Raw genomic sequence first — 25,086 nt, 5'->3', positions numbered from 1 at the left:
ACTCTGAGCGCAGCCCAATCCAGAAATCTGGCAGTGGCTTCTGATTAAATTCTATTTTCACAGAACCACTTGTTGCAATTTCGATGAGGCTCTCTTGTTCAGATATCAGTAAGTGGATTGGAGGCAGGACATGAAAGGGATAACGAATCCAGTTGTTTTTGTCATCGGTTTCAGGAAAGTACCTGCGTTCTTTCAGGGGCGGCCGGTAGCCTAGCGGTTAGAGCTTTGGGCCAGTGACCGAAAGATTGCTAGATCGAATCCCCGAGCTGACAAGGTAAAAATCTGTCGTTCTGCCCCTGAACAGTTAACCCACTGTTCCTATCAACGTTAATAAGAATTTGTTCTTAAATGACTTTCCTTGTTAAATAAAGGTTAAATAAAAGAAATTGAACACTCAACTCACTCAGCTATATCACATTTGACATTGCCCGTAAGCTTGAGTTCCTTTCCACCCCCCCCAAAAAAAATCATACAATGACCTGTGTTGTCCTTGTTAATGCAGACAGAAAAGAGCTCTAACCTCTTAACCTCTATGGGCTTGGTGGGACGCTAGCGTCCCCCCCGTGGTGCACTCCATCAACAGCAGGTGCATTTCAAGAGCGGCAAATTTGAAACCAAATAAATGTCAAAATTCAAATTTTTCAAACATACAACTATCTTACACCCTTTGAAAGATAAACATCTCCTTAATCTAACCACGTTGTCCGATTTCAAAAAGGTTTTACGGCGAAAGCATAAAGTTAGATTATGTTAGGAGAGTACATTGACAATAGCTGTGTGTAATGTTTTGTCAATTCAAAGACAGGGTCAACAAAACCATAAAACCAGCTAAAATGATGCACTAACCTTTTATAATCTCCATCAGATGACACTCCTAGGACATTATGTTAGACAATGCATGCATTTTTAGTTCTATCAAGTTCATATTTATATCCAAAAACAGCGTTTTACTATGGCATTGATGTTGAGGAAATCGTTTCCCTCCAATAACCGGCAGTCAAGTCAGCACCACAAATTAAATAATTACAATTAGAAAACATTGGTAAAATATTATATTGTCATTTAAAGAATTATAGATTTACATCTCTTGAACGCAATCAACTTGCCAGATTTAAAAATAACCTTACTGGGAAATCACACTTTGCAATAATCTGAGCACTGCGCCCAGAAAAATACGCGTTGCGATACAGACTAGCCGCCATGTTGGGGAGATCTAAAATCGAAAATACTATGTAAATAATCCATTACCTTTGATTCTCTTCATCAGATGTCACTTCCAGGTATCACAGGTCCATAACGAATGTAGTTTTGTTCAAAAAAGCTCATCATTTATGTCCAAAAATCTCCGTCTCGTTAGCACATGATCTAAGCCCGCCGGACTTCACTTCATGAACGAGGGGAAAAAATATATTTACGTTCGTTCAAACATGTCAAACGTTGTATAGCATAAATCATTAGGGCCTTTTTTAACCAGAACATGAATAATATTCAAGGTGGACGAATGCATTCTCTTTTATAACGTATTGGAACGAGGGTACCCAACATGAACTCGCGCGCCAGAGTCTAATCGGCCATCACCGTTCCATGGCTCTTGTTCGGTCAGATCTCACAGTAAAAGACTCAAAACACTTTGTAAAGGCTGGTGACATCTAGTGGAAGCAATAGGAAGTGCCAAAACATTAATCAACCCCTGTGTGTTTCAATGGCATAGGCTTAAAGGTAATTCAACACATCAGGTATCCACTTCCTGTCAGAAAATGTCTCAGGGTTTTGCCTGCCAAATGAGTTCTGTTATACTCACAGACACCATTCAAACAGTTTTAGAAACTTTAGGGTGTTTTCTATCCATATATAATAAGTATATGCATATTCTATTTACTGGGTAGGATTAGTAACCAGATTAAATCGGGTACGTTTTTTTATCCAGCCGTGAAAATACTGCCCCCTAGCCCCAACAGGTTAATCACAGCCTCAATTTTGTCCCGCACATTGAATATAGTTGCGGAGAGTCCCTGTAATCCTAGATTAAGATCATTCAGGCGAGAAAAAACATCACCCAGATAGGCCAGTCGTGTGAGAAACTCGTCATCATGCAAGTGGTCAGACAAGTGAAAATTATGGTCAGTAAAGAACTTGAAGCCCGTCTCTCAATAAAAACAAAAAAAACGTGTCAATACTTTGCCCCTTGATAACCAGCGCACTTCTGTATGTTGTAAAAGTGTTAGTGCATAGTGCAGAAAATACACAAGAGTTCAGGGGCCTTGCTTTAACAAAGTTAACCATTTTCACTGTAGTGTCCAAAATGTCTTTCAAGCTGTCAGGCATTCCTTTGGCAGCAAGAGCCTCTCCGTGGATGCTGCAGTGTACCTAAGTGGCGTCGGGAGCAACTGCTGGCATGCGGGTTACCACTCCACTATGTCTCCCTGTCATGGCTTTTGCACCATCAGTACAGATACCAACACATCTTGACCACCAAAGTCCATTTGATGTCACAAACCTGTCCAGTACTTTAAAAACATCCTCATGTTGTCATGGTTTCCAGTGGTTTGCGGAAGAGGATGTCTTCCTTAATTGACCCCCCATAAACGTAATGGACATATACCAGGAGCTGTGCCAAGCCTGCCACATCTGTTGACTCATCCAGCTGTAACGTATATAATTCACTGGCTTGTATGCGAAGCAGTAAGTGTTTCAAAACATGTCCTGCCATGTCACTGATGCGTCGTGAAACAGTGTTGTTTGATGAAGGCATTGTCTGTATACTTTTTTTGGCATTTTCCCCCAGCATTGTCCCAGCCATATCCGCGGCAGCAGGAAGAATTAAGTCCTCCACAGTGGTCCCGTGTGGCTCAGTTGGTAGAGCATGGTGTTTGCAACGCCAGGGTTGTGGGTTCGATTCCCACGGGGGACCAGTACGGAGAAAAAAATGTATGAAATGTATGCATTCACTACTGTAAGTCGCTCTGGATAAGAGCGTCTGCTAAATGACTAAAAATGTAAAAAAAATGCTATGGAGCTTGCCTGTCCTAGCCATTCGGTAGCTCACCATAAGATGCTTCTAGCCCCTTCTTATTAATGGTATTTGTTGCTTTTAAATAATGTCTTACTACTCAAAAGTCATCTTCATTCTCGCTAAAAAAACTTGTGGCTTATTTTTCAAGTTGTCATGTTTCGTTTTTAAATGTCTGCGCAAGAATGAAGGTATCCCGCGAGAGCAACAGTTAATGTGATTGGATGTTAATTATTTGACTAGGCTACCTGTATTTGACATTGTGTTATTTCGGTGAACACTAAATGGTTACATTTTATTTTTGGCAGTGAAACGAGGCTACTCACACAACAACAAAAAAACTCACCCAAATGTATAGCCCCGTTGGAAAATATAAACGTACTGTTTAAAAATGTGAAAGGGATAACGAATCCAGTTGTTTGTGTCGTCCGTTTCGGGAAAGTACCTGCGTAATTGCACACCCAGCTCACTCAGGTGCTTGTGCCAAGAAACACGAGCAATGGACATTAGAGCGTTGGAAGTCTGTCCTTTGTTCTGATGAGTCCAAATTTGCGATTTTTGGTTCCAACCGCCGTGTCTTTGTGAGGTGCAGAGTTGGTGAATGGGTGCTCTCCACATATGCGGTTCCCACCAATAAAGCATGGAGGTGGTTTTGTGATGGTGCTTTGCTGGTGACACTGTCAGTGAATTATTTAGAATTCAAGACAGCATTCTGACAACGATACGCCATCCTATCTGGTTTGCACTTAGTGGGACTATCATTTGTTTTTCCACAGGACAATGACCTAAAACACACCTCCAGGCTGTTTGACCAAGAAGGAGAGTGATGGAGTGCTGCATCAGATGACCCGGCCTCCACAATCACCGGACCTCAACCTAAATTGAGATGGTTTGGGATGAGTTGGACCGCAGAGTGAAAGAAAAGCAGCCAACAAGTGCTCAGCATATGTGGGAACTCCTTCAAGACTGTTGGAAAAGCATTCCTCATGAAGCTGGTTGAGAGAATGCCAAGAGTGTGCCAAGGGTGTGCAAAGCTGTCATCAAGGCAAAGGGTGGCTATTTGAAGAATCTCAAATATATTTTGATTTGTTTAACACTTTTTTGGTTACTACATGGTTCCATATGTTATTTCATAGTTTGTCTTCACTATTATTCTACAACGTAGAAAATAGTAACGTACAGAAAAACCCTTGAATGAGTAGGTGTCCAAACTTTTGACTGGTACTGTACCTTAATAGGATAACACAGTGCCACTGACGCGGCCTGCTACCAAAGACTGTGGTCTCTCCTCCTCCGTGGCCGACGTGAGTAAGACATTTAAGCGTGATAACACTAGCAAGACTGCTGGCCCAGACGCCATCCCTAGCAGCGTCCTCAGAGCATGAGCAGACAAGCTGGCTGGAGTGTTTACGGACATATTCAATCTCTCTCTATCCCAGTCTGCTGTCCCCACATGCTTCAAGATGTCCACCATTGTTCCTGTTATCAAGTCAGCAAAGGTAACTGAACTAAATTACTATCACCCCGTAGCACTCACTTCTGTCATCATGACTAGTCAAGGACCATGTCACCTCTTCCTTACCTGACATCCTAGACCAACTTCAATTTGATTACTGCCCAAATAGATCCACAGACGATGCAATCGCCATCCCTCTGCACACTGCCCTATCCCATCTGGACCAGACGAATACCTATGTAAGAATGCTGTTTATTAACTATAGCTCAGCATTCAACACCATAGTACCCTCCAAGCACATCATTAAGCTTGAGGCCCTGGGTCTCAACCCCGCCATGTGCAACTGGGTCCTGGACTTCCTGACGGGCCGCACCCAGGTGGCGAAGGTAGGAAACGAAACCTCCACTTCACTGATCCTCAACACTGGGGCCCCACAAGGATGCGTGCTCAGCCCCATCCTGTACGCCATGTTCACCCATGACCGCATGGCCTCCAACTCAAACATCAAGTTTGTAGACGACAATTGTGGTTCCAGGAAAATAACCTCTCACCCAACGTCAACAAAACAAAGGAGCTGATCGTGGATGTCAGGAAACAGCAGAGGGAGCACCCACTATCCACATTGACGGGACAGCAGTGGAGAAGGTGGAAAGCTTCAAGTTCCTCGGCGTACACATCACAGACAAACTGAAATGGTCCACCCACACAGACAGTGTGGGGAAGAAAGTGCAACAGCACCTCTTTGACCTCAGGAGGCTGAAGAAATTTGGCTTGTCACCTAAAACCCTCAAACTTTTACAGGCACTTGCAATTGAGAGCATCCTGTCGGGCTGTATCACTGCCTGGTACGGCAACTGCACCGCCATGGGTGGTGTGGTCTGCCCAACGCATCACCGGGGTTAAACTACCTGCCCTCCAGGACACCTACAGCACCTGATGTCAAAGGAAGGAGCAACTGCCTGTTCACCCGGCTATCATCCAGAAGGCTAGGTCAGTACAGGTGCATCAAAGCTGGAACCGAGAGACTGAAAGACAGCTTCTATCTCAAGGCCATCAGACTGTTAAATGGCCATCACTAGCACTTTAGAGGCTGCTGCCCTATATACACTAGCCACTTAAAAAAATTAACACTAGTTACTAATAATGCCGCTCTGACATTGCTCGTCCAAATATTTATATATTCTTAATTCCATTCCTTTAGATGTGTGTATTGTTGTGAAATTGTTAGACATTACTTGTTAGATATTACTGCACTGTTGGAGCTAGAAACACCAGCATTTTGCTATACCCACAATAACAGCTGCTAAACACGTGATAAATAAAATTTGATTTTAATAGTAGAAAGCGCCTTTCCTTTGTCTAATCATTCCTGTAGAAACGACAGGATTACTGGAATAGAGCACTGGAATGGCACTGTCTGATTTAGAGCACCATTCCACAAATACGCAACATTTACAATCATAAAGGGACCTGGTGGATGAGGCTGTAGTACTCTGAATAGTTGAAATGACATTTTGGGGAAGCCCAGCAGTGTTCAAGTTGAACCGTTCACGAGCCATGCCCAGAGCGCCAACCATTCTGGTTGAGGAAATCTCCCGGCACGACTGGGGGGGTGGGGGCACGGTTGACCGCATAGTAGTTGAGTGATCTCCTCTAGCCAGTGTTTCTCTGTCCAATGTGGTGCTATTAGTATGAGAGACCCTTCTCCTGCACTTTGGCTAAGGTGGTAGAAATCAGGGCCAGTGGGGAAAATGCATACAGGAGGACCCGTGGCCACTTGTGCGCCAACGCGTCCAAAACGTTAATGCTAGGGACACTGCAAGGAGTTCCAGGCAGTTTGTGTGAGCAGAACAGAAATGGGGTCCCCACACCCCTCTGACCGTTCTGCCCTTGTGGTTTGCACCCCAACCCAAGAGAGACGTGTCCGTCGTGACTACTTCTCTGGATAAAACAGTGCACATCTGGGCACCCTGTGACAAAAACGTTGGGTGTCTCCAGGAATGCAGTGCTACCATGCAATCTAGTGAATTTGTACACAGTGATGGTTGTAACGTAATGGGCTCAGACCTAGAGACGAGACCCAGCATTGAAACCCTCTCATATTCAAGCATCCCAATGGGGTGACTACTAAAGCCGATGCCATCAAACCTAGCAGCCTCAGGCATGTTTTGAAGGAGACCAGGTTCCCTCTGCGAAACAGTACTAGGCAATTCTGGGCAATTCCAGACAGGTGAGCTTTGAATGATACCGAATCTAGGGTTAAACCTAGAAAAGAGATTGTTTGTTTGTGTGGGAATCAGAATGCTCTTTACGGTGTTTATTCTGAAACCTAGAAATGTCAGGTGTTCCAAGAACAGCTGACTGTGTTCTAAGACAACTTGTCTCGATTGAGTGCACAGCAGCCAGTCATCTATGTATGTCATCAGCCGAATGCCCCGGTACACTTCGTAAAAACCTAAGGTGACAGCGAGAGACCAAAACGGAGGACCAGAAATGATTAGATTACGCACTGAAAAGCAAATCTGAGAAATTTCCTGTGAGGAGGGTATATTGAGATGTGAAAGTAAGCGTCCTTCAGGTCGACGGATACGAACCAAACGCCTGGGCACACAGAACGTAGCAGAGAAGTGTGTGTCAACATTCTGAACGTGTACTTTCGCATGTGTCTGTTCAAAGCACGTAGATCTAAGATCAGGCGTATGCCGCCACCCTTTTTTGGAACCAATAAATATATTGAGTAAAAACCGCAGTCGCTTTGCTCGGGAGGAACAATTCTTATTTCCCTTTTCCCTATTAGCGATTTCTTCTCAGAGGACATGCGTGGAATCCACCAGCTCTCTCTCCGCTCCGAGGGAGGGCTGACGGGGGCTTACCCCTACAGACAATGCAGCAGCACCCTCTGTCGGGGGAGGATGTATGACAGTCCACGACGAACTGCACATGTTCAGCTGGCCCACACCGGGAGAGCACTTATGTGGCCCATCACCACAGAAGGATTGGTAGCTCCCTCTGGAGGCATTATAGGGAAGCACCCTGTTTGTTTCTCACAAAATCAAAACAACATGTCTGACGGCGCCCTTGGCCTGTAGCCTGGTTGCACTAGTGTCTACATTTTTTATGTGAAATGACATTGGGGAGCGTTTGTAAGAAAAGAGGGGTGCCTTATAGGAGCGTCCACCTGAACATTGTCTCTTCTCTTTGGGCTGTACTCTGACTACAGACTTGGGACAGGTACGCCGGAAAGAACACTGAGGTGCCTGGGAACTTGCAAATTGGAACAAGCTCAGGATTGGCAGAGGAGTTACAACTGCGCTTGTGGGAGGCCGTTCTCACCGCTCTGGCGATGGGGACACCGCTAGGCCAATTTTTTTGTACCCCACCAATTGGTAGTTACAGTCTTGTCTCATCACTGCAACTCCCGTACGGACTCGGGAGAGGCGAAGGTCGAGAGCCATGCTTCCTCCGAAACATGACCCAACCAAGCCACACTGCTTCTTGACACAATGCTCGCTTAAGCCAGCCACACCAATGTGTCGGAGGAAACACCGTACGTGACCGTGTCAGCGTTCATGCACCTTCCAGGTTAAGGTTAAGTGGGGTCGACCTCCTGCAGCCTGGGCGAAGGTGTGGCAAGGCAGACAGAGCTGGAGGGCTTCACCCTTCCTCATTTTCTCCTTGCACCGTTTCTGCATCATCTCGACTGTGGGACCGAAAAGGCTTTCAGGAAGAGCCCCATCGCTCTTCCTGACGCCTGGACGGCGGCTTTCAGCAGACGCAGGGTGAGGTCTGTGGCAATGCAGATCTCGTCCCATAAACCCGGATTCGATGTGACTGCCATCTTTTCCTGTGGCTTAGCTTGGTATGCCAAGAGCAGGGAGGCGGTGCTGAGAGCCCTCACCGTTGGGGCAACCGACCTGTAGACCTCTGTCGCGGAGGATTGGAAGCGCTCGTACGTGGTAGTTAAGGTGGGCCTAGTCGAGGTCATGGAGGACTTCTGGCTGGGAAGTAGATGGGACGAGTTAGCTGTGTTACAGCTGTAGCCGTTCCTCCCTCTAACTATGGTTAAGGAAAAGGAAAATTGCCACCACCGCACAGTCCCGAGAAAAGCACCCGGTGAGTGAGTTGTAAGCTCTGTCTGTGTGCAGTTAACCTCTTCGCTATAGGGGGCAGTATTTTCACGGCCGGATGAAAAACGTACCCAAATTAAACGGCCTACTTCTCGGGCCCAGAGTCAAATATTTGCATATGATTAGTAGATTTGGATAGAAAACACTCGGAAGTTTCTAAAACTGTTTGAATGGTGTCTGTGAGTATAACAGAACTCATATGGCAGGCAAAAACCGGAGAAAATTCCAAGCAAACATAATGTCCTAGGAGTGTCATCTGATGAAGATCATCAAAGGTTAGTGCTTCATTTAGCTGTGTTTTGGGTTTTTGTGACATATATGCTTGCTTGGAAAATGGCTGTGTGATTATTTTTGGCTATGTACTCTCCTAACATAATCTAATGTTTTGCTTTCGCTGTAAAGCCTTTTTGAAATCGGACAATGTGGTTAGATTAACAAGAGTCTTATCTTTAAAATGGTGTAAAATAGTCGTATGTTTGAAAAATTGAAATTATTGCATTTGAGGTTTTTGTATTTCGCGCCACGCTCTACCATTGGATATTGGTGAGCGGAACGTCTAGATGCAACAGGTTTAAGCTCATTTTGGAAAATGCAGTCATGTCAGTAAGCTTTCTGATGAAAAGCGAGATGTGTTTGAATGACTGAGACGCTGTGTCTGACCTTTTATACGGTATGAGGGACACCCTTCCCCAACGCACACGTCTCGACGTCCAGCCCTAGTGGTTAGAGCATTGGGCCAGTAACCGGAAGGTTGCTGGATCGAATCCCTGAGCTGACACAGTAAAAATCTGTCGTTCTGCCCCTGAGCAAGGCAGTTAACCCACTGTTCCCCGAAGACGTGGACGTCGATTAACCTGTTTGGGACAGGGGGCAGTATTTTCACATTCGGATGAAAAGCGTGCCCAGAGTAAACTGCCTGCTACTCAGGCCCAGAGTCAAATATTTGCATATTATTAGTAGATTTGGATAGAAAACACTGAGTTTCTAAAATTGTTTGAATGATGTCTGTGAGTATAACAAAACTCATATGGCAGGCAAAAACCTGAGACAAATCCAACCAGGAAGTGGGAAATATGAGGTTTGTAGTTTTTCAAGTGATTGCCTATCCAAACTACAGTGCCTGTGGGGTCATTTTGCACTTCCTAAGGCTTCCACTAGATGTCAACAGTCTTTAGAACCTTGTTTCATGCTTCTACTGTGACTGGGGAGAGAATAAGAGCTGACTCAACAAGTGGACTGCCTGAGGCCAATGAGTTGTTTACTACGCAGGCACGCCGTTCCTTCTTTTTCCTCTGTAATGAATACGCTATTGTCCGGTTGGAATATTATCGAAGATTTATGATAAAAAGACCCTAAGGGTTGATTGTAAACATCGTTTGACATGTTTCTACGAACGGTAATGGAACTTTTTGACTTTTTGTCTAGGGTTTTGCGCTCATGCATTGTGCCTTTGGAATAGTGATCTGAACGCGCGAACAAAACAACCTTTAAGTCTTTACTGAAGACTTATCTCTTCAGTAGGTCCTATGATTAAGTATAGTCTGGCCCAGGAGTGTGAAGGTGAACGGAAAGGCTGGAGCAACGAACCGCCCTTGCTGTCTCTGCCTTGCCGGTTCCCCTCTTTCCACTGGGATTCTCTGCCTCTAACCCTTTTATAGGGGCTGAGTCACTGGCCTACTGGTGTTCTTCCATGCCGTCCATGGGAGGGGTGCGTCACTTGAGTGGGTTGAGTCACTGACGTGGTCTTCCTGTCTGGGTTGGCGCCCCCCCCTTGGGTTGTGCCATGGCGGAGATCGTTGTGGGCTATACTCGGCCTTGTCTTAGGACGGTAAGTTGGTGGTTGGAGACATCCCTCTAGTGGTGTGGGGGCTGTGCTTTGGCAAAGTGGGTGGGGTTATATCCTGCCTGTTTGGCCCTGTCCGGGGGTATCATCGGATGGGGCCACAGTGTCTTCTGATCCCTCCTGTCTCAGCCTCCAGTATTTATGCTGCAGTAGTTTATGTGTCGGGGGGCTAGGGTCAGTCTGTTACATCTGGAGTATTTCTCTTGTCTTATCCGGTGTCCTGTGTGAATTTAAATATGCTCTCTCTAATTCTCTCTCTCTCTTTTTCTGTCTTTCTCTCGGAGGACCTGAGCCCTAGGACCATGCCTCAGGACTACCTGGTATGATGACTCCTTGCTGTCCCCAGTCCACCTGGCCGTGCTGCTGCTCCAGTTTCAACTGTTCTGCCTGCGGCTATGGAACCCTGACCTGTTCACCGGACGTGCTTGTTGCACCCTCGACAACTACTATGATTATTATTATTTGACCATGCTGGTCATTTATGAACATTTTAACATTTTGACCATGTTCTGTTATAATATCCACCCTGCACAGCCAGAAGAGGACTGGCCACCCCTCATAGCCTGGTTCCTCTCTAGGTTTCTTCCTAGGTTTTTGGCCTTTCTAGGGAGTTTTTCCTAGGGAGTTTTTCCTAGCCACCGTGCTTCTTTCACATGCTTTGCTTGCTGTTTGGGGTTTTAGGCTGGGTTTCTGTACAGCACTTTGAGAATATCAGCTGATGTACGAAGGGCTATATAAAAATAAATTTGATATTTGGACATAAATATGGAGTTTATCGAACAAAACGAACATTTCTTGTGGAAGTAGGAGTCCTGGGAGTGCATTCCGACGAAGATCAGCAAAGGTAAGTGAAGATTTATAATACTATTTCTGAGTTTTGTTGACTCCAGAACTTGGCAGGTAACTGTATAGCTTGCTTTGATGGCTGAGCTCTGTACTCAGAATATTGAACAATGTGCTTTTGCCGTAAAGCTGTTTTGAAATCTGACACAGCGGTCTATCTATAATTCTTTCAATAACTGTTGTAAATTTTATCAACGTTTATGATGAGTATTTTTGTATGTAAAATGGGGTTTTTGGATATAAATATGAACTTTATCGAACAAAACATGTATTGTGTAACACTGAGTCCTGGGAGTGTCATCTGATGAAGATCGTCAAAGGTTAGTGATTAATTTTAGCTGTATTTCTGGTTTTTGTGACGCGTCTCCTTGCTTGGAAAATGGCTGTGTGGTTTTTCTTGTCAAGGTGATGTCCTAACATAATCTAATGCTATGCTTTCGCCGTAAAGCCTTTTTGAAATCGGACAATGTGGTTGGATTAACTTGAAGTTTATCTTTAAAATGGTGTAAAATAATTGATTGTTTGATAAATTTGAATTATGAGATTTTTGTTGTTTTGTATTTCGCGCCCTGCTATTCCATTGGCTGTTGGCGAGGGGTACCGCTGGCAGAACGTCTGTCCTCAACAGGTTTTAAGGCAACCTGCCGCACCTCTCTGATTCAGAGGGGTTGGGTTAAATGCAGAACACATATTTCAGTTGAATACATTCAATTGGACAATTGACTAGGTATCCCCCTTTCCCAATCATGACTGACATAGTGTAATAAAGGCTTCTGACGAATACGCTGGGGGCGTATCCAATAAGTTAAATACTGAAACGAATACTAGAAAAAGAACAGAGCACAAGCTTTTTTAGCGACTTTCTCAAATCCTCAATAATGTTGAGAAACAAGACGGCGTGTGCCATGACTCGTCTGGTGAACCAGGGTGAGGTCACAGACAGATGCGTAAACAAACACTAATGTGTCACTTGATGTAAAGCCTGTGACTTTAGGTAATTCCTACTACAGTCACACAGTGTGAGTGTGTGTTGAGTGACTCCAGACTTCCTAATCCCTGGTATCACCCTGAAAAACATAATAAACAGGAGGAAGAAGTTTCACAAGGCAGTGTTTGGCCTTGTTTTTTCTCTGGTGCAAAGACACCCCAAAGTAACATTCAGAGGGCTGCAAAGTACCAACAGCAAAACCAATAGAATCTGAAATCCACTGGACTAAGATCACGTTTTCAAACAGGAAAAAAGACCAGAACCATGGAGTTTTAAAGCATCATACATGTCCAGAATCGGTGGCTAGGGAGGAACCGCCTCCACCTGAGAGGCAGGGACAGAACAGACGGAAAGGTCTAGAGAGGGTCTATCCTAAGGCTGTGCTCTATGTCAGCAGTTCTACCCAGCCTGCTGTACTGCCTACAGTAGTCTATGGCCTAGCGCCCTATTGAATAGACAGCCACTGGATGGGATGTGCTAGAAGAGACAAAAATGGTGATATCACAATGTCACATCTGTAGAGCGCAAGTATGATCAGCTTTGTTCTTCATCTAGGTTTAGGGTTAAAGCTAGCTGTGAAAATGTAAAGGGAAATATGGGAAAAACATTTTGGGAAGCACCAAAGCGTTTTATTGGCCTAGTGAGCGTGACCCTAGTATCCCAACTGGGTCGTGTTCATTTGGGCACACAACAACGTGTTAAAACGTTTTGCAACCGAAATCAAAACTTAATTTGACAAGCCCTGCTGTCCTTTTCTTCCGTTTAGTGCCTATGCCTAATGAATAAACACAACCCTGGTGTCAACAATGAGCAGCAAGTGTGTTGTAATCAGCAGCCAGTTATCAAAAAAGTTGAACTATTGTACCAAACAAGCACTACTTCAAGCTGAAACATCTACAGGACCCAGAGTGCATTCGTTAAGTATTCAGACCCCTTGACCTTCTCCACATGTTTTAAAATTATTATCCCCAATATACACGCAATACCACATAATGACAAATCAAAAACATATTTTTAGAAATAACTGCAAATGTATAAAATAAAAACTGAAATATCAAATTGGCTGTGTGCTTAGGGTCATTGTCCTGTTGGAAGGTGAACCTTCTCTCCAGTCTGTGGTCCTGAGCGCTCTGGAGCAGGTTTTCATCAAGGATCTCTCTATACTTTGTTCATCTTTCCCTCGATCCTGACTAGTCTCCCAGTCCCTGCCGCTGAAAAACATCCCCACAGCATGATCATGCCACCACCATGCTACACCGTAGGTAGGCCAGGTTTCCGTAGGCCAGGTTTCCTCCAGACGTGACGCTTGGCATTCATCAGACCAGAGAATCTTGTTTCTCATGGTCTGAGAGTCCTTTAGGTGCCTTTTGGCAAACTCCAAACGGGTTGTCATGTACCTTTTACTGAAGAGTGGCTTCCGTCTGGCCACTCTACCATAAAGGCCTGATTGATGGTGTGCTGCAGAGATGGTTGTCCTTCGGGAAGGTTCTCCCATCTCCCCAGAGGAACTCCGGAGCTCTGTCAGAGGGACCATCGGGTTCTTGGTTACCTCCCCGGCCAAGGCCCTTCTCTCTCGCTTGCTCAGTTTGGCCGGGCAACCAGCTCTAGGAAGAGTCTTGGAGTTTTCAAACTTCTTCCATTTAAGAATGATAGAGGGGCACTGTGTTCTTGGGGACCTTTTTGGTACCCTTCCCCAGATCTGTACCTCGACACAATCCTGTCTCAGAGCTCTACGCTCAATTTATTCGACCTCATGGCTTGGTTTTTGCGCTGACAGGCACTATCAACTGTGGGACCTTATATAGACAGGTGTGTGCCTTTCCAAAATCATGTCCAAACAATTGAATTTACCACAGGTGGACTCCAACTGAGTTGTAGAAACATCAGGACGATCAATTTCTAAAAACCTGTTTTCGTTTGGTCAGTATGGGGTATTGTGTGTAGATTGATGAGGGAAAACATTTATTTAATCCATTTTGAAATAAGGCTGTAAGGTAACAAAATGTGGAAAAAGCGAAAGGTTCTGAATACTTTCCGAATGCACTGTAAGTCATATGTCTTACACAGCTACTGTACACCACCTGGGTCAGAGAGAAAGTCTCAGCTACTTGCTGTAGTGTGTCACGGGATACAGTGGCAGACACTGCAGTTTCTCTGTGTATTAACCTATGGTGAATAATATGGCAATCACTGACAGAGTAGATTCAATTAGGTCACATTCTCTCTATTCTAGTTCTCTCTCGCATGCTATATAAACCCGTTATTCTGCAAAGTAATAAGCTTATGTTTCGGTCTACCTTTGTCACTAATTGTTGCATGTGCTAACTTCCACAAGAATTTGTCTTGCTGGAAAATGCACTAATTGTAATGCCTAAATAGAGACAGACATACAGACAAGCACACACACACACCCAGCGGTGTCCATACTTATTTTGCAGGGGGTGTTTGATGTACTGTTGAGAACCATCAACCACAGGTGGTGCAGTGAGGATAACTTCAGGTTGGGGCTCTTCTGTTTCAGGTGCATTCTGGGTGGGATGAAACCAAAAACAATCAATAGAATATAAGCTGTTTGCAGGAAATCTGACACTAATATCCTTAGACCCATCCTGCCAATAGTTCTAAACATTTACAATCATGTCAAAATCAAGGATAATCATGTATACTAACTACTTCTGATACTAGATCAATACTAAATGTGCAGGTATTCCATTCATGTCTGACTAGAATATACAATTTTGATTCAAGCCAAACCTAGAATTTTAGATCCATGTCAGCCATTTCTACAACTGAATGATGCATACAATGACTCAACATGCCTACTGAATATCTACCAACATCTCTGTAGGAGTGGTGAAGATCTAGACTTTCACTATTGAAAGATCAAGAACAAGCTCTAACAAACACACTGCCCTAATTTGGGTGAGGAGACATTGGGTAGCTAGTCTGCTTACTGAAGAGCTCAGTGACTTTCAATGTGGCACCGTCATAGGATGCCATCTTTCCAACAATTCAGTTCATTAAATTTCCGCCCTGGTCAACTGTAAGTCCTGCAATGCACAATGACGCTGTAGGTGTGATGGAGGCATAAGATCATCATGCGCAATGCCAAGTATCGGCTGGAGTGGTGTAAAGCTCCGCCGCCATTGTACTCTGGAGCGGTGGAAATGTGTTCTCTGGAGTGATGAATCCCGCTTCACCATCTGGCAGTCAGAGACGAATCTGGGTTTGGCGGATGCAAGGATAATGCTACCTGTACAAATGCATAGTGCCAACTGTAAAATTCGGTGGAGGAGGAATAATGGCCTGGGGCTGTTTTTTTTTCTCTTCATAGTTCGGGCTAGGGCCTGTAGTTCCAGTGATGGGAAATCTTAACGCTACAGCGTTCAATGACATTGTAAACGATTCTGTGCTTCCAACTTTGTGGCAACAGTTTGGGGAAGGCCCTTTCCTGTTTCAGCATCACAATGCCCCTGTGCAGGTCCATTCAGAAATGTTTTGTTGAGATCGGTGTGGAAGAACTTGACCTCAACCCTGTCTAACACCTTTGGGATGAATTGGAACGCAGACTGCAAGCCAGGCCTATCGTCCAACATCAGTGCCCGATCTCACTAATACTCTTGTGGCTGAATGGAAGAAAGTCTCCGCAGAAATGTTCAAACATCTAGTGAAAAGTCTTCCCAGAAGAGTGGAGACTTATGGGGGGGGGCGGCGAACGACGACTCCCATGATTTTGGAATGAGATGTTCGACGAACAGGTGTCTACATACGTTTGGTCTGGGAGACTCACTCACTAACGTTATCTACCTAAACCACTTTCAAACACTAATGTTGGCATCTAGCTACCCAATTAATTAATGTCAGAGTATGTCGTATAGCTAACGTTAGCTAGTTTACGTAGCTAGGTAGGTAACATTAGCTAATTCAAATTAGGAACACCATTTAGCTAACGTTAGCTACCTAGCCTAGAAAGGAAGCTAATAATTAGCTAACTAGTTAGTTACAGATATTCGAATAGTTAATGATAGATCAGTTGCAAATTCATTACGATTGGCCCCAGAACTGGTAGTTACATTCGGAAAAATCGTTCCGATTCAAATGGTCTAGGTAGCCCCATGGCCCCAGAACAGGTAGTTACATTTGGACAAATCCTTCCGATTCAAAATGGTCTAGGTAGCCCCATAGCAACTAGTTAGCAAATGAATGTAAAACTTAGCTAGCACAGGCAGCACGGACACACGTGTCCAGATGTCACCAGTTTTTGATTAGTGTAAATAAAACCGATCACAAATACGATCAATATCTTTGAAAGGACACAATTAAAATGATAGGTAGTGTGATATATCAAAGTATATTGAATTAAAGATCCAAGTGTGAACCACCGATGTCCAGTCCCTCCTTATCACCAATGCCACCCCCTAAATCCATCGATAACGTTAGCATCCATTGCTGAACATGTTGGAACCAGACACCCAAGGTTTCACAGCTTCCGAAGCCAAATATTCAATTGCAACCGGGTATATTTAACTGCCATAAGATTAAACTTAATATAAAAACATGATTGGTTTTATTTTTTGTTTTATGTGTCGTGTGGTACCACGAAATGTCCATATACCTCAATCTCGCTTACCGGCTCCGAAGTCGCCATCTTGCCTGTCAAAATTATCCTGTCCGTTCCGCGCTAGTGCGTCACGAACCACTAAAAAAATTCTACGGAAACCGAGTAAGCCCACTATATTTGAGGGTATACTTTCCGCACGCAGGACTTGTATCACTATTTATGGACAATTATAACAACTCTTTCAATTTCCATTACAGACTGATAGGGAAATATGTTGACTTCTGTTCACAAAAGAAAATTCCTCACATTTCGAGTAGGCCTACACATATATCAGGAGTCTTGCTATAATAAAAGGTTGTGTCTGAAGAAAGATTATTTATTATATTGACCCGATTGATATTCAAGTGGCGGCTCTAACTAACAATTAAAATAAATGTCTTCAAAAATGGAAGGCAGTTGGCAGGCTTAATTATACCAGATATTTTAGAGAAAGGAGGAGATGGGAATCCCGATGGACAAGAGAAGTAGAACGTATAACGCAGCAAACTGTCGACCAATCGTGTTCACGTTGTCATACTGCTTCACGCAGTTGATAAACGAATCGCATGCAATTCTTTCTCAAAGTCAGGGTATGAGTCTTGAAACGTGCCTATTTTCCTCGAAAGTACGTAATGTCACGATTCCAAAGCTGTACAATGTTACAGATAGCAAGTTAATTTTCTCACATCTTGGAAAATAATTATATTGTTGTACTACTTGTTCACGAAATTCATGCTAATGTTGGATTTTTGAGCTGGCGGCCAATTCACTCCTTGGAGGAAAGCTCGCCTTGTCCCAAAATGCACCGCGCGGCCTGTTGACGTAGCAAGGGCAACGTCCACAATGGTTGTTAATACGACTCCAAGGAAGTTTGTTATCTCCTTAAAAATATCTACGATTATACCTCACTGTCGGGAGCGGGCCACTATCGGCAGGGGACAAGATCAGGTGGGATCATTCTAGCCAATGAGAGGGCAGATACGCGGAGCAACTACGGAGGTCCAGAGAGGACATATGCAAAAAATACAATAAATCCCTAATTATTTCGAGATAACAACTTATTTATCTCGTGATCATGATGTAACAAATGTTGTTTTGTTGGGCCTCACGAGTGGCGCAGCGGTCTATCCGGTGTTCGATCCAGGGCTGTATCACAACTGGCCGTGATCGGGAGTCCCATAGGGCGGTGCACAAATGGCCCATAGGGGGAGCAGCATGACCATTGAGGGGGTGTGGGGACCAAGTGAAATAAAAAAAACTATAAAAATTGTAGTTCAATTGTAATAATATACATATTAACAACTGCAACAGTGATGCATGTTGTTGATTCATAATCTTAAAATTCATGAATTCTGAGTGGATAGACTATTGTAAGTATCTAAAGCCAGCTACATCTGAATCAGCCGTCTGAGTTTGTGTTTGATCTGAGGTTTGATACTGGGTAAGAAGGGATTGTCTTTGGGCAGCAGGAGACAGAATGTAGTTCTAGTGGTGGCTATTCAGCAGCCTGATGGTCTGAGGGTGGAAACTATTGGCCAGTCTTTCAGTTTTTGCAATGATGCTCCTGTACTACCCGTGTCTGAGTGATTGAAGCAGGAAGAAAAGGGCATTGCTTGGGTGGCTGGGGTCCCTGATTATCTTCTTGGCCTTCCTTCGACACCTGGTGTTGTAGGTGTCCTGTAGGGAAGGCAGTGTGCACCCAATGGTGTGTTTGGCTGCATGTATCACCCTCTGAAGATCCTTGCGGTCCGCAGCGTGAATTTGCCGTACCAGGCTGTGATGCACCTCGACAGTATGCTCTCGATGGTGCTCCTGTAGGACACTGTGAGGGCCCTCAGGGATAGGCCAAATTTCTTCAGAATCCTGTGGTTGAAGAGTCGCTGTCATGGCTTCTTCACTATGGTGTCCGTGTGGTCAGACCATTTCAGCTTCTCTGAGATGTGTATGCCGAAGAATTTGAAGTTATTGACCGTCTCCACGGTGGCCCCGTTGATGAGGATGGGGGTGGTCCAGCCTGGTTCCTCCTGAAGTCCACAATCAGCTCATTTGTTTTGCTAACGTTGAGGGAGAGGTTGTTTACCTGGCACCACACCTCAAATGTGCCTACCTCCTCCCTGTAGGCTATCTCGTCGTTGTTGGTAATTAGGCCTACTACTGTCATGTCGTCAGTGAACTTGATGATGGAGCTGGAACTGTATACCACTATGTGACATTTGCTGATGTAAAAAGGCTTCATAAATACATTTGATTTGATTTGATCGGTGTGAGGCTACGCAGTCGTGGGTATACAGGGAATACAGGAGGAAACTGAGGACGCACACCAACCTCGACATGTGATTCACTTCACCTGCTTTACTATTTGTATTTTTCTGTGCAACTTGTTAATTGTTGTTTGTGACTTTGTTTTTTCTGCTATTGACAGGCCAACCTCCGTAAAAAATATTAAAATCAACTTTTATTGGTAGTCTGGTAAACTTTGGTAAGCTTTCATTGGTAGTCTGCAACCACAGACCTCAATGTTAACTTTTCTTGCACTGAACATTTCATTTAATCCATTTAAAATAGAAGTGAAACCACACTTTTACATATCTTTAAAATGAGATTGGAGACAAAATTGGAAGACATCTATAACTGACAGGCATAATGACATTTTCCCCTGGGTTAATCCCTGAACAAAATAAAAATGGATGTGGTGATCCACCGTGGACTCTGCCTCCTCAGCTATAATTTCAGTGTCAATCTATCATCAGTAAGTCCACTCCTATTTTATAGAGTTTATCTTGTGATATCGACAAAACAAGGGATTTTTTAAATGTATATATATATGTCAATATGTCATCTCTGGACTTCTGTACTACAACTCCAATATAAAGTGTTTTTTTCTCAAATTTGCCTACTTATATCAGTACACTCGCAACAACCTAAGCATTACGAAACATATATTTGATCAAATAAGCCACAGGTAGAAAATAAGCCATATAATATTTTGTTAACCAAATTTGACACTCTCATTAACTTCCATACAAAAACTCCTAGCTTGGTGAGCAAAACAAAACAAAAACGGCACCTGCTAGAGAAGACAGATTTTGGGCCCGGTTATCCCTCTCGCTTCGCCTCTTCCTCTCTGGTCTGAATGAGTTTAATTCACATTTCAAAATGGGTCAATGTGACACAGTGGACAGACAGAACACACACACACACACACACACACACACACACACACACACACACACACACACACACAATGTTGTATTATAGCTTGTACAGTTTGAAGTAGCTTATTGTCAATAATGCAAAAACAGACACACAAGTCCAAAATATAAATACATCTTTATTTCAAAATCACCAGAGGGCAGCCATTGACAGGAATGCTGAATTTAGTATTTTTTTCAAGTCTGTCAAATTGATATACACACCTTTCAGTTATGTACAGTAATTTTGGCAATCAGTTTCAAAATATCAAAACTGCTCGTTATCTACAAACCATGAATAGTACAGGAAAAACAGTCCGTTTCACATGATGTGTATTTTATATAGTATTATTCCAATAAAAACCTTGAGTTTTAAATGCTGGTGCTAGTTTTTCCTCCTTGATGTAAGTTACATTTTTCAAGTCACACATAAAGGAAGATCCGAGAAATCTTCAAGTGAAGCAATTACAAAAGTTTACAGGATAATATTTTTCTTACAAACTGTCTTATGTAAAGGTGGAAACATTTTAAAGTGACTGTTTTCTACCACAACAGTAACTTGCAACGGCCTACATTCAATATAATGTAATAGACTATATATGTACTGTATATACCTTTCTACTTTGTATAAAATGTATTCAATCTATGTGTCAACATACTTATCTCAGAGGAAAGGTCTAAGTATATGGTTTGACTTTGTGAATCTGTTAAAGACATTATTGGAAGACAAGAGAGTTTTTTAGGAGACTGTCTGCCCTAGTTGGGTTGAAGACTGGGTAATGCCCTAGTTGGGTTGAAGCCTGGGTAATGCCCTAGTTGGGTTGAAGCCTGGGTAATGCCCTAGTTGGGTTGAAGACTGGGTAATGCCCTAGTTGGGTTGAAGCCTGGGTAATGCCCTAGTTGGGTTGAAGCCTGGGTAATGCCCTAGTTGGGTTGAAGACTGGGTAATGCCCTAGTTGGGTTGAAGCCTGGGTAATGCCCTAGTTGGGTTGAAGCCTGGGTAATGCCCTAGTTTTGTTGAAGACTGGGTAAATTAACAACCTCACTCACACCTGAGAAACAAAGAGAAAAACAACAGAAAATAAAGATGACAAAAACCAAACAAACATTTCCAGCTCTGTGTATTAGTAAAATGAAAGCACCAGTGAAATCTTTATCTGCGTTGAGCTGATTTAGATTCATCATATGCTAAGACAGATCAATACAACAGATGCCTAATCGATTACATTAGTAGCAGTGCTTGACTTGGACTGCACTAGGTGTCGGTACCTCTTTTGGATGCCGGTACTGTTTATATGTATTTTGCAGGAGCTCCACAATACTTTTGAGCTAATAATCTATAAGAGGAACAGGAGCTCAAGCTGTAGAACATTTGAGGTAATGGTATTCAGCTCCGGCTCGCTCCTACCCCAGCAAAGCACTGAGTATTAGTGAATGGGCCTATTATTACATGGTTATGATTGACTAATGTGAGCATGAATTAATACTCAAAATGGTTGCCCCTATCAGAAGAAGGTTTATAATCTGCGGAGGTCTACTGTCAGACTCAATACGTGATAAGCCTACAATTTATGACGATGCAACGATCTGAGGAGATGAAACGATCTGAGGAGATGAAACGATCTGAGGAGATGAAACGATCTGAGGAGATGAAACGATTTGAGGAGATGCAACGATCTGAGGTGATGAAACGATCTGAGGAGATGAAACGATCTGAGGAGATGAAACGATCTGAGGAGATGAAACGATCTGAGGAGATGAAACGATTTGAGGAGATGCAACGATCTGAGGAGATGAAACGATCTGAGGAGATGAAACGATCTGAGGAGATGAAACGATCTGAGGAGATGAAACGATCTGAGGAGATGAAACGATTTGAGGAGATGCAACGATCTGAGGTGATGAAACGATCTGAGGAGATGAAACGATCTGAGGAGATGAAACGATCTGAGGAGATGAAACGATCTGAGGAGATGAAACGATCTGAGGAGATGAAACGATCTGAGGAGATGAAACGATCTGAGGAGATGAAACGATCTGAGGAGATGAAACGATCTGAGGAGTGTGTTAGTTTGTCAGAGCAGCGTCTCCCAATAATTGAAGAGGAGGCAATGAGAAACAACAAAGGGGTTTGATTGGTTTGGTATCCACTTGTATAATGTATTTATACTCAGCATATGGAAAAAGATAACTGTCAATCAATGCCCTAGTCAGTTAAAAAGAGGGTACAGACCTTGTTAGCACCAGTAACAAATATACAGTAATATAGTAACCATTTCTGAACAGGTTTTATGTGGTCTTTTAAGCTATGTCGGTATAAAAACATGTCCTATTTAAAACACTCTAGAAGTCCAGACAGTGAACAAACATGATTATCCAGATTCATATAAATGAAGTGCCGTTGACAATAAGCACCATAATCTGACACAATCTTTATATGCAGCATTTCACAATTGCTTAGTAAGCTTGGTTTTCTGTGAGACTGATATGTAATTTATCATTCTACAACAAAAAACTACAAATAAACACAAAACTACTGAATAAAAAGGAGAAGAGGTTTCACACAAGCTGTCTGATATATCTCTCGATCTGTACATATTGGAACAGGACCTTTTTCAAGTTATGAAATATAAAAAAGTGCTTTTTCAATATGTCATCATATTGAACAAAAAGAGTAAAACTATCCAGACCAAAACAAAAACGAAGGTAGTACAGTTCCTTCATGACCACCAATAGAGGAACGGGGAAGTACAGTTCCTTCATGACCACCAATAGAGGAACGGGGAAGTACAGTTCCTTCATGACCACCAATAGAGGAACGGGGAAGTACAGTTCCTTCATGACCACCAATAGAGGAACGGGGAAGTACAGTTCCTTCATGACCACCAATAGAGGAACGGGGAAGTACAGTTCCTTTATGACCACCAATAGAGGAACGGGGAAGTACAGTTCCTTCATGACCACCAAGAGAGGAACGGGGAAGTACAGTTCCTTCATGACCACCAATAGAGGAACGGGGAAGTACTGTTCCTTCATGACCACCAATAGAGGAACGGGGAAGGGAAGGAAAAGCACCATGCTACATGTGTTCATTATTTTCACATAAAACTACATACTGTTTCAAATGTGTAATATGTGGTCTGTTTATCAAAAGTTGCTGCTACAAATGGCACCATTATATAAATCAATCATTGTTAAAACTCATCTTGTGAAAAGAGCACTCTTGGCTGAAACAAAGACCACAGAGACTTAACATGAGTGTTTACTAGTGTAAAATGCTGGTTGACAGTAAAATTGCAGTAAATAGCCTTGCACCAAAAAAATAAAAAAATAATCAGAATAAATAATCACATCTTGTTTGTTGTTATTAATCAATTCCTATATAAAACCAGTTAAAAAAATTGGTTCAGAGCAACATCTCTTTACATGAAAAACCAGACCAAAATGTTTTATCATCAAATACCAAAACTCACAGTTAAAACCCCACAAACGATAGTCTTCCTCATCACTTTGAAAGCAGAGACAAAGAGAAACTAAAATAAACAGACATACATTAGAAAAAGTATCACAACGAAATAACACATAACGAGACTAGAAGTGTAATGTTGATTGAGGTAAGGCAGTAGCACAGGGTGGTGTGTGTGTGTATGGTGGTGTGTGTTCAAATGTATTTGTCGTATGCGTCTCGTGTGTGTGTGTACATAACAGTATCATCTCATGTCCAGCGGTTGTAAGGGCCCGTGACCTGTGTCAGAGCATAAGGGGAAACAGTGACCACTCCATCCCGCGGGACAGTCACCGCCTTCCGGGTAGGAACCGTCAACACACCCTTCTTCTCCTCCGGGCCCTCCTCCTCTACCTCCTCCTCAGGCTCCACACTCTCACCGCCTGCCCCATTCCCCCTCTTCCCCTTGACCAGGCTAACCTCTTCCAGGTCTAGGCCCATCCCCAGCCTCTCAGCCTCCTCCTCTCTCTCCCGCTCCCTCCGGGCCTTCTTGGCCTCCCACATGTGCAGGCCATGGTCGGGCTCGTTGAGGGACTTGTGCTGGTAGAAGACCAGGGAGATGCGGGTGGGGTGGCTGCGGTCGGGCCGGAGGATGGGGGTGGTGGCATGGAGCTCTCGGCGGGCGCATTCGATCAGGATGGAACCGTGGGAGGGAGCCACTGCCACCCCGCCGATGTCACTGTCCAGGAAGTTGTGCTCGCTGTCCGACCACACCTCTTCCTGTTCCTGTTTGACCTCTTTTGGGTTGGGGAAGAGAGGGGGAGGGGCCTGATGAGGGGGATGGGGGGCACTGTGAGGAATAACATGACCTACATGACCTCTAACCACGTCCTTGACTCCCACCTCCCCCTCCGCCCTGAGGAGCCCATTGAGTCTGCTGTGGAGGCCCTCTGGGTGGGTGTGGGTGGAGGAGGGAGGAGGAGTGCTGTGGCTGTGAGGGGGTCTGAGGAGAGGGGAGCAGTGCACCTCGTTGGGCTCTGTTTTAAAAATCCTGGGGGGGTAGTCGCCACCCCGGGGCATCCCTGGGGGGGTCCGACATGTCTCAGGGTCCACCAGCTGCTTTCTGCTGAGTCCTGGGGAGTAATCATTCACAGCCACAGCCTCTTCCATTGTCTTGTAATGGAATGGGGAACCATTGCTCTGGGCCCCTGGTGGCCCTCTGTACTGGGGGGCAGGCAGGCCGGGGCGATGGGGGGAAAGAGCCTCCATCCCTGGTGTGGATCTTCCGGGAGGAGTTGGGTAGGTGGGGGTGCTGTGGTTGTAAGCGCTAGGGGAGTTAGAGTCTGGTACATATAAACCCACACTTCCTGGCCTGTAAGAGCTGAAGGACTGAGGCTCTCTTTTGAACAAGGGGGACTGATCTGCTGAAGAAGCACTTTTCAAACCTGTCAAGTTAAACATACAAACCGGGATTAATGATGAGTATTTGATGAGTATTTACATACCACATTTTTCAAGCTTTTTCTTGAACATGATTTTGAAGCAACAATCAATCAACCAATTAATCAATGAATCCACCCACC

The 25,086-nt window shown here is 44.0% G+C and overlaps 2 protein-coding genes across 5 annotated transcripts in view; both read right to left on the bottom strand.

The window, feature by feature from the left end:
- Positions 1–17,540, bottom strand: part of if4e (Eukaryotic translation initiation factor 4E) — a 28,005-nt gene extending 10,465 nt beyond the window's left edge. The window contains exons 1-2 of one of the 2 annotated variants that reach the window (XM_014211689.2): positions 16,898–17,540; positions 14,695–14,795 (exon numbers count right to left, since the gene is read on the bottom strand). In XM_014211689.2, the coding sequence (XP_014067164.1) occupies positions 14,695–14,795; positions 16,898–16,915 (119 nt within the window). In that variant the 5' untranslated portion in view covers positions 16,916–17,540. 2 annotated transcript variants of the gene reach the window in all.
- A 2,638-nt stretch (positions 17,541–20,178) lies between these two features.
- The window catches only part of tet1 (tet methylcytosine dioxygenase 1), a 49,836-nt gene continuing 44,928 nt past the window's right edge, over positions 20,179–25,086 (bottom strand). For all 3 annotated transcript variants that reach the window (XM_014215163.2, XM_014215170.2, XM_045722519.1), the window contains one exon: positions 20,179–24,948. In XM_014215163.2, coding sequence (XP_014070638.2) covers positions 23,774–24,948 — 1,175 coding nt within the window. In that variant the 3' untranslated portion in view covers positions 20,179–23,773. The remainder of the gene's footprint in view (positions 24,949–25,086) is intronic.

The sequence above is a fragment of the Salmo salar genome, chromosome ssa01 (genome assembly GCF_905237065.1).
Source record: "Salmo salar chromosome ssa01, Ssal_v3.1, whole genome shotgun sequence".
Lineage (NCBI taxonomy): Eukaryota > Metazoa > Chordata > Actinopteri > Salmoniformes > Salmonidae > Salmo > Salmo salar.
Note: the sequence above shows the minus strand (reverse complement) of the source record. Positions and strands in the feature narration are given on the sequence as shown.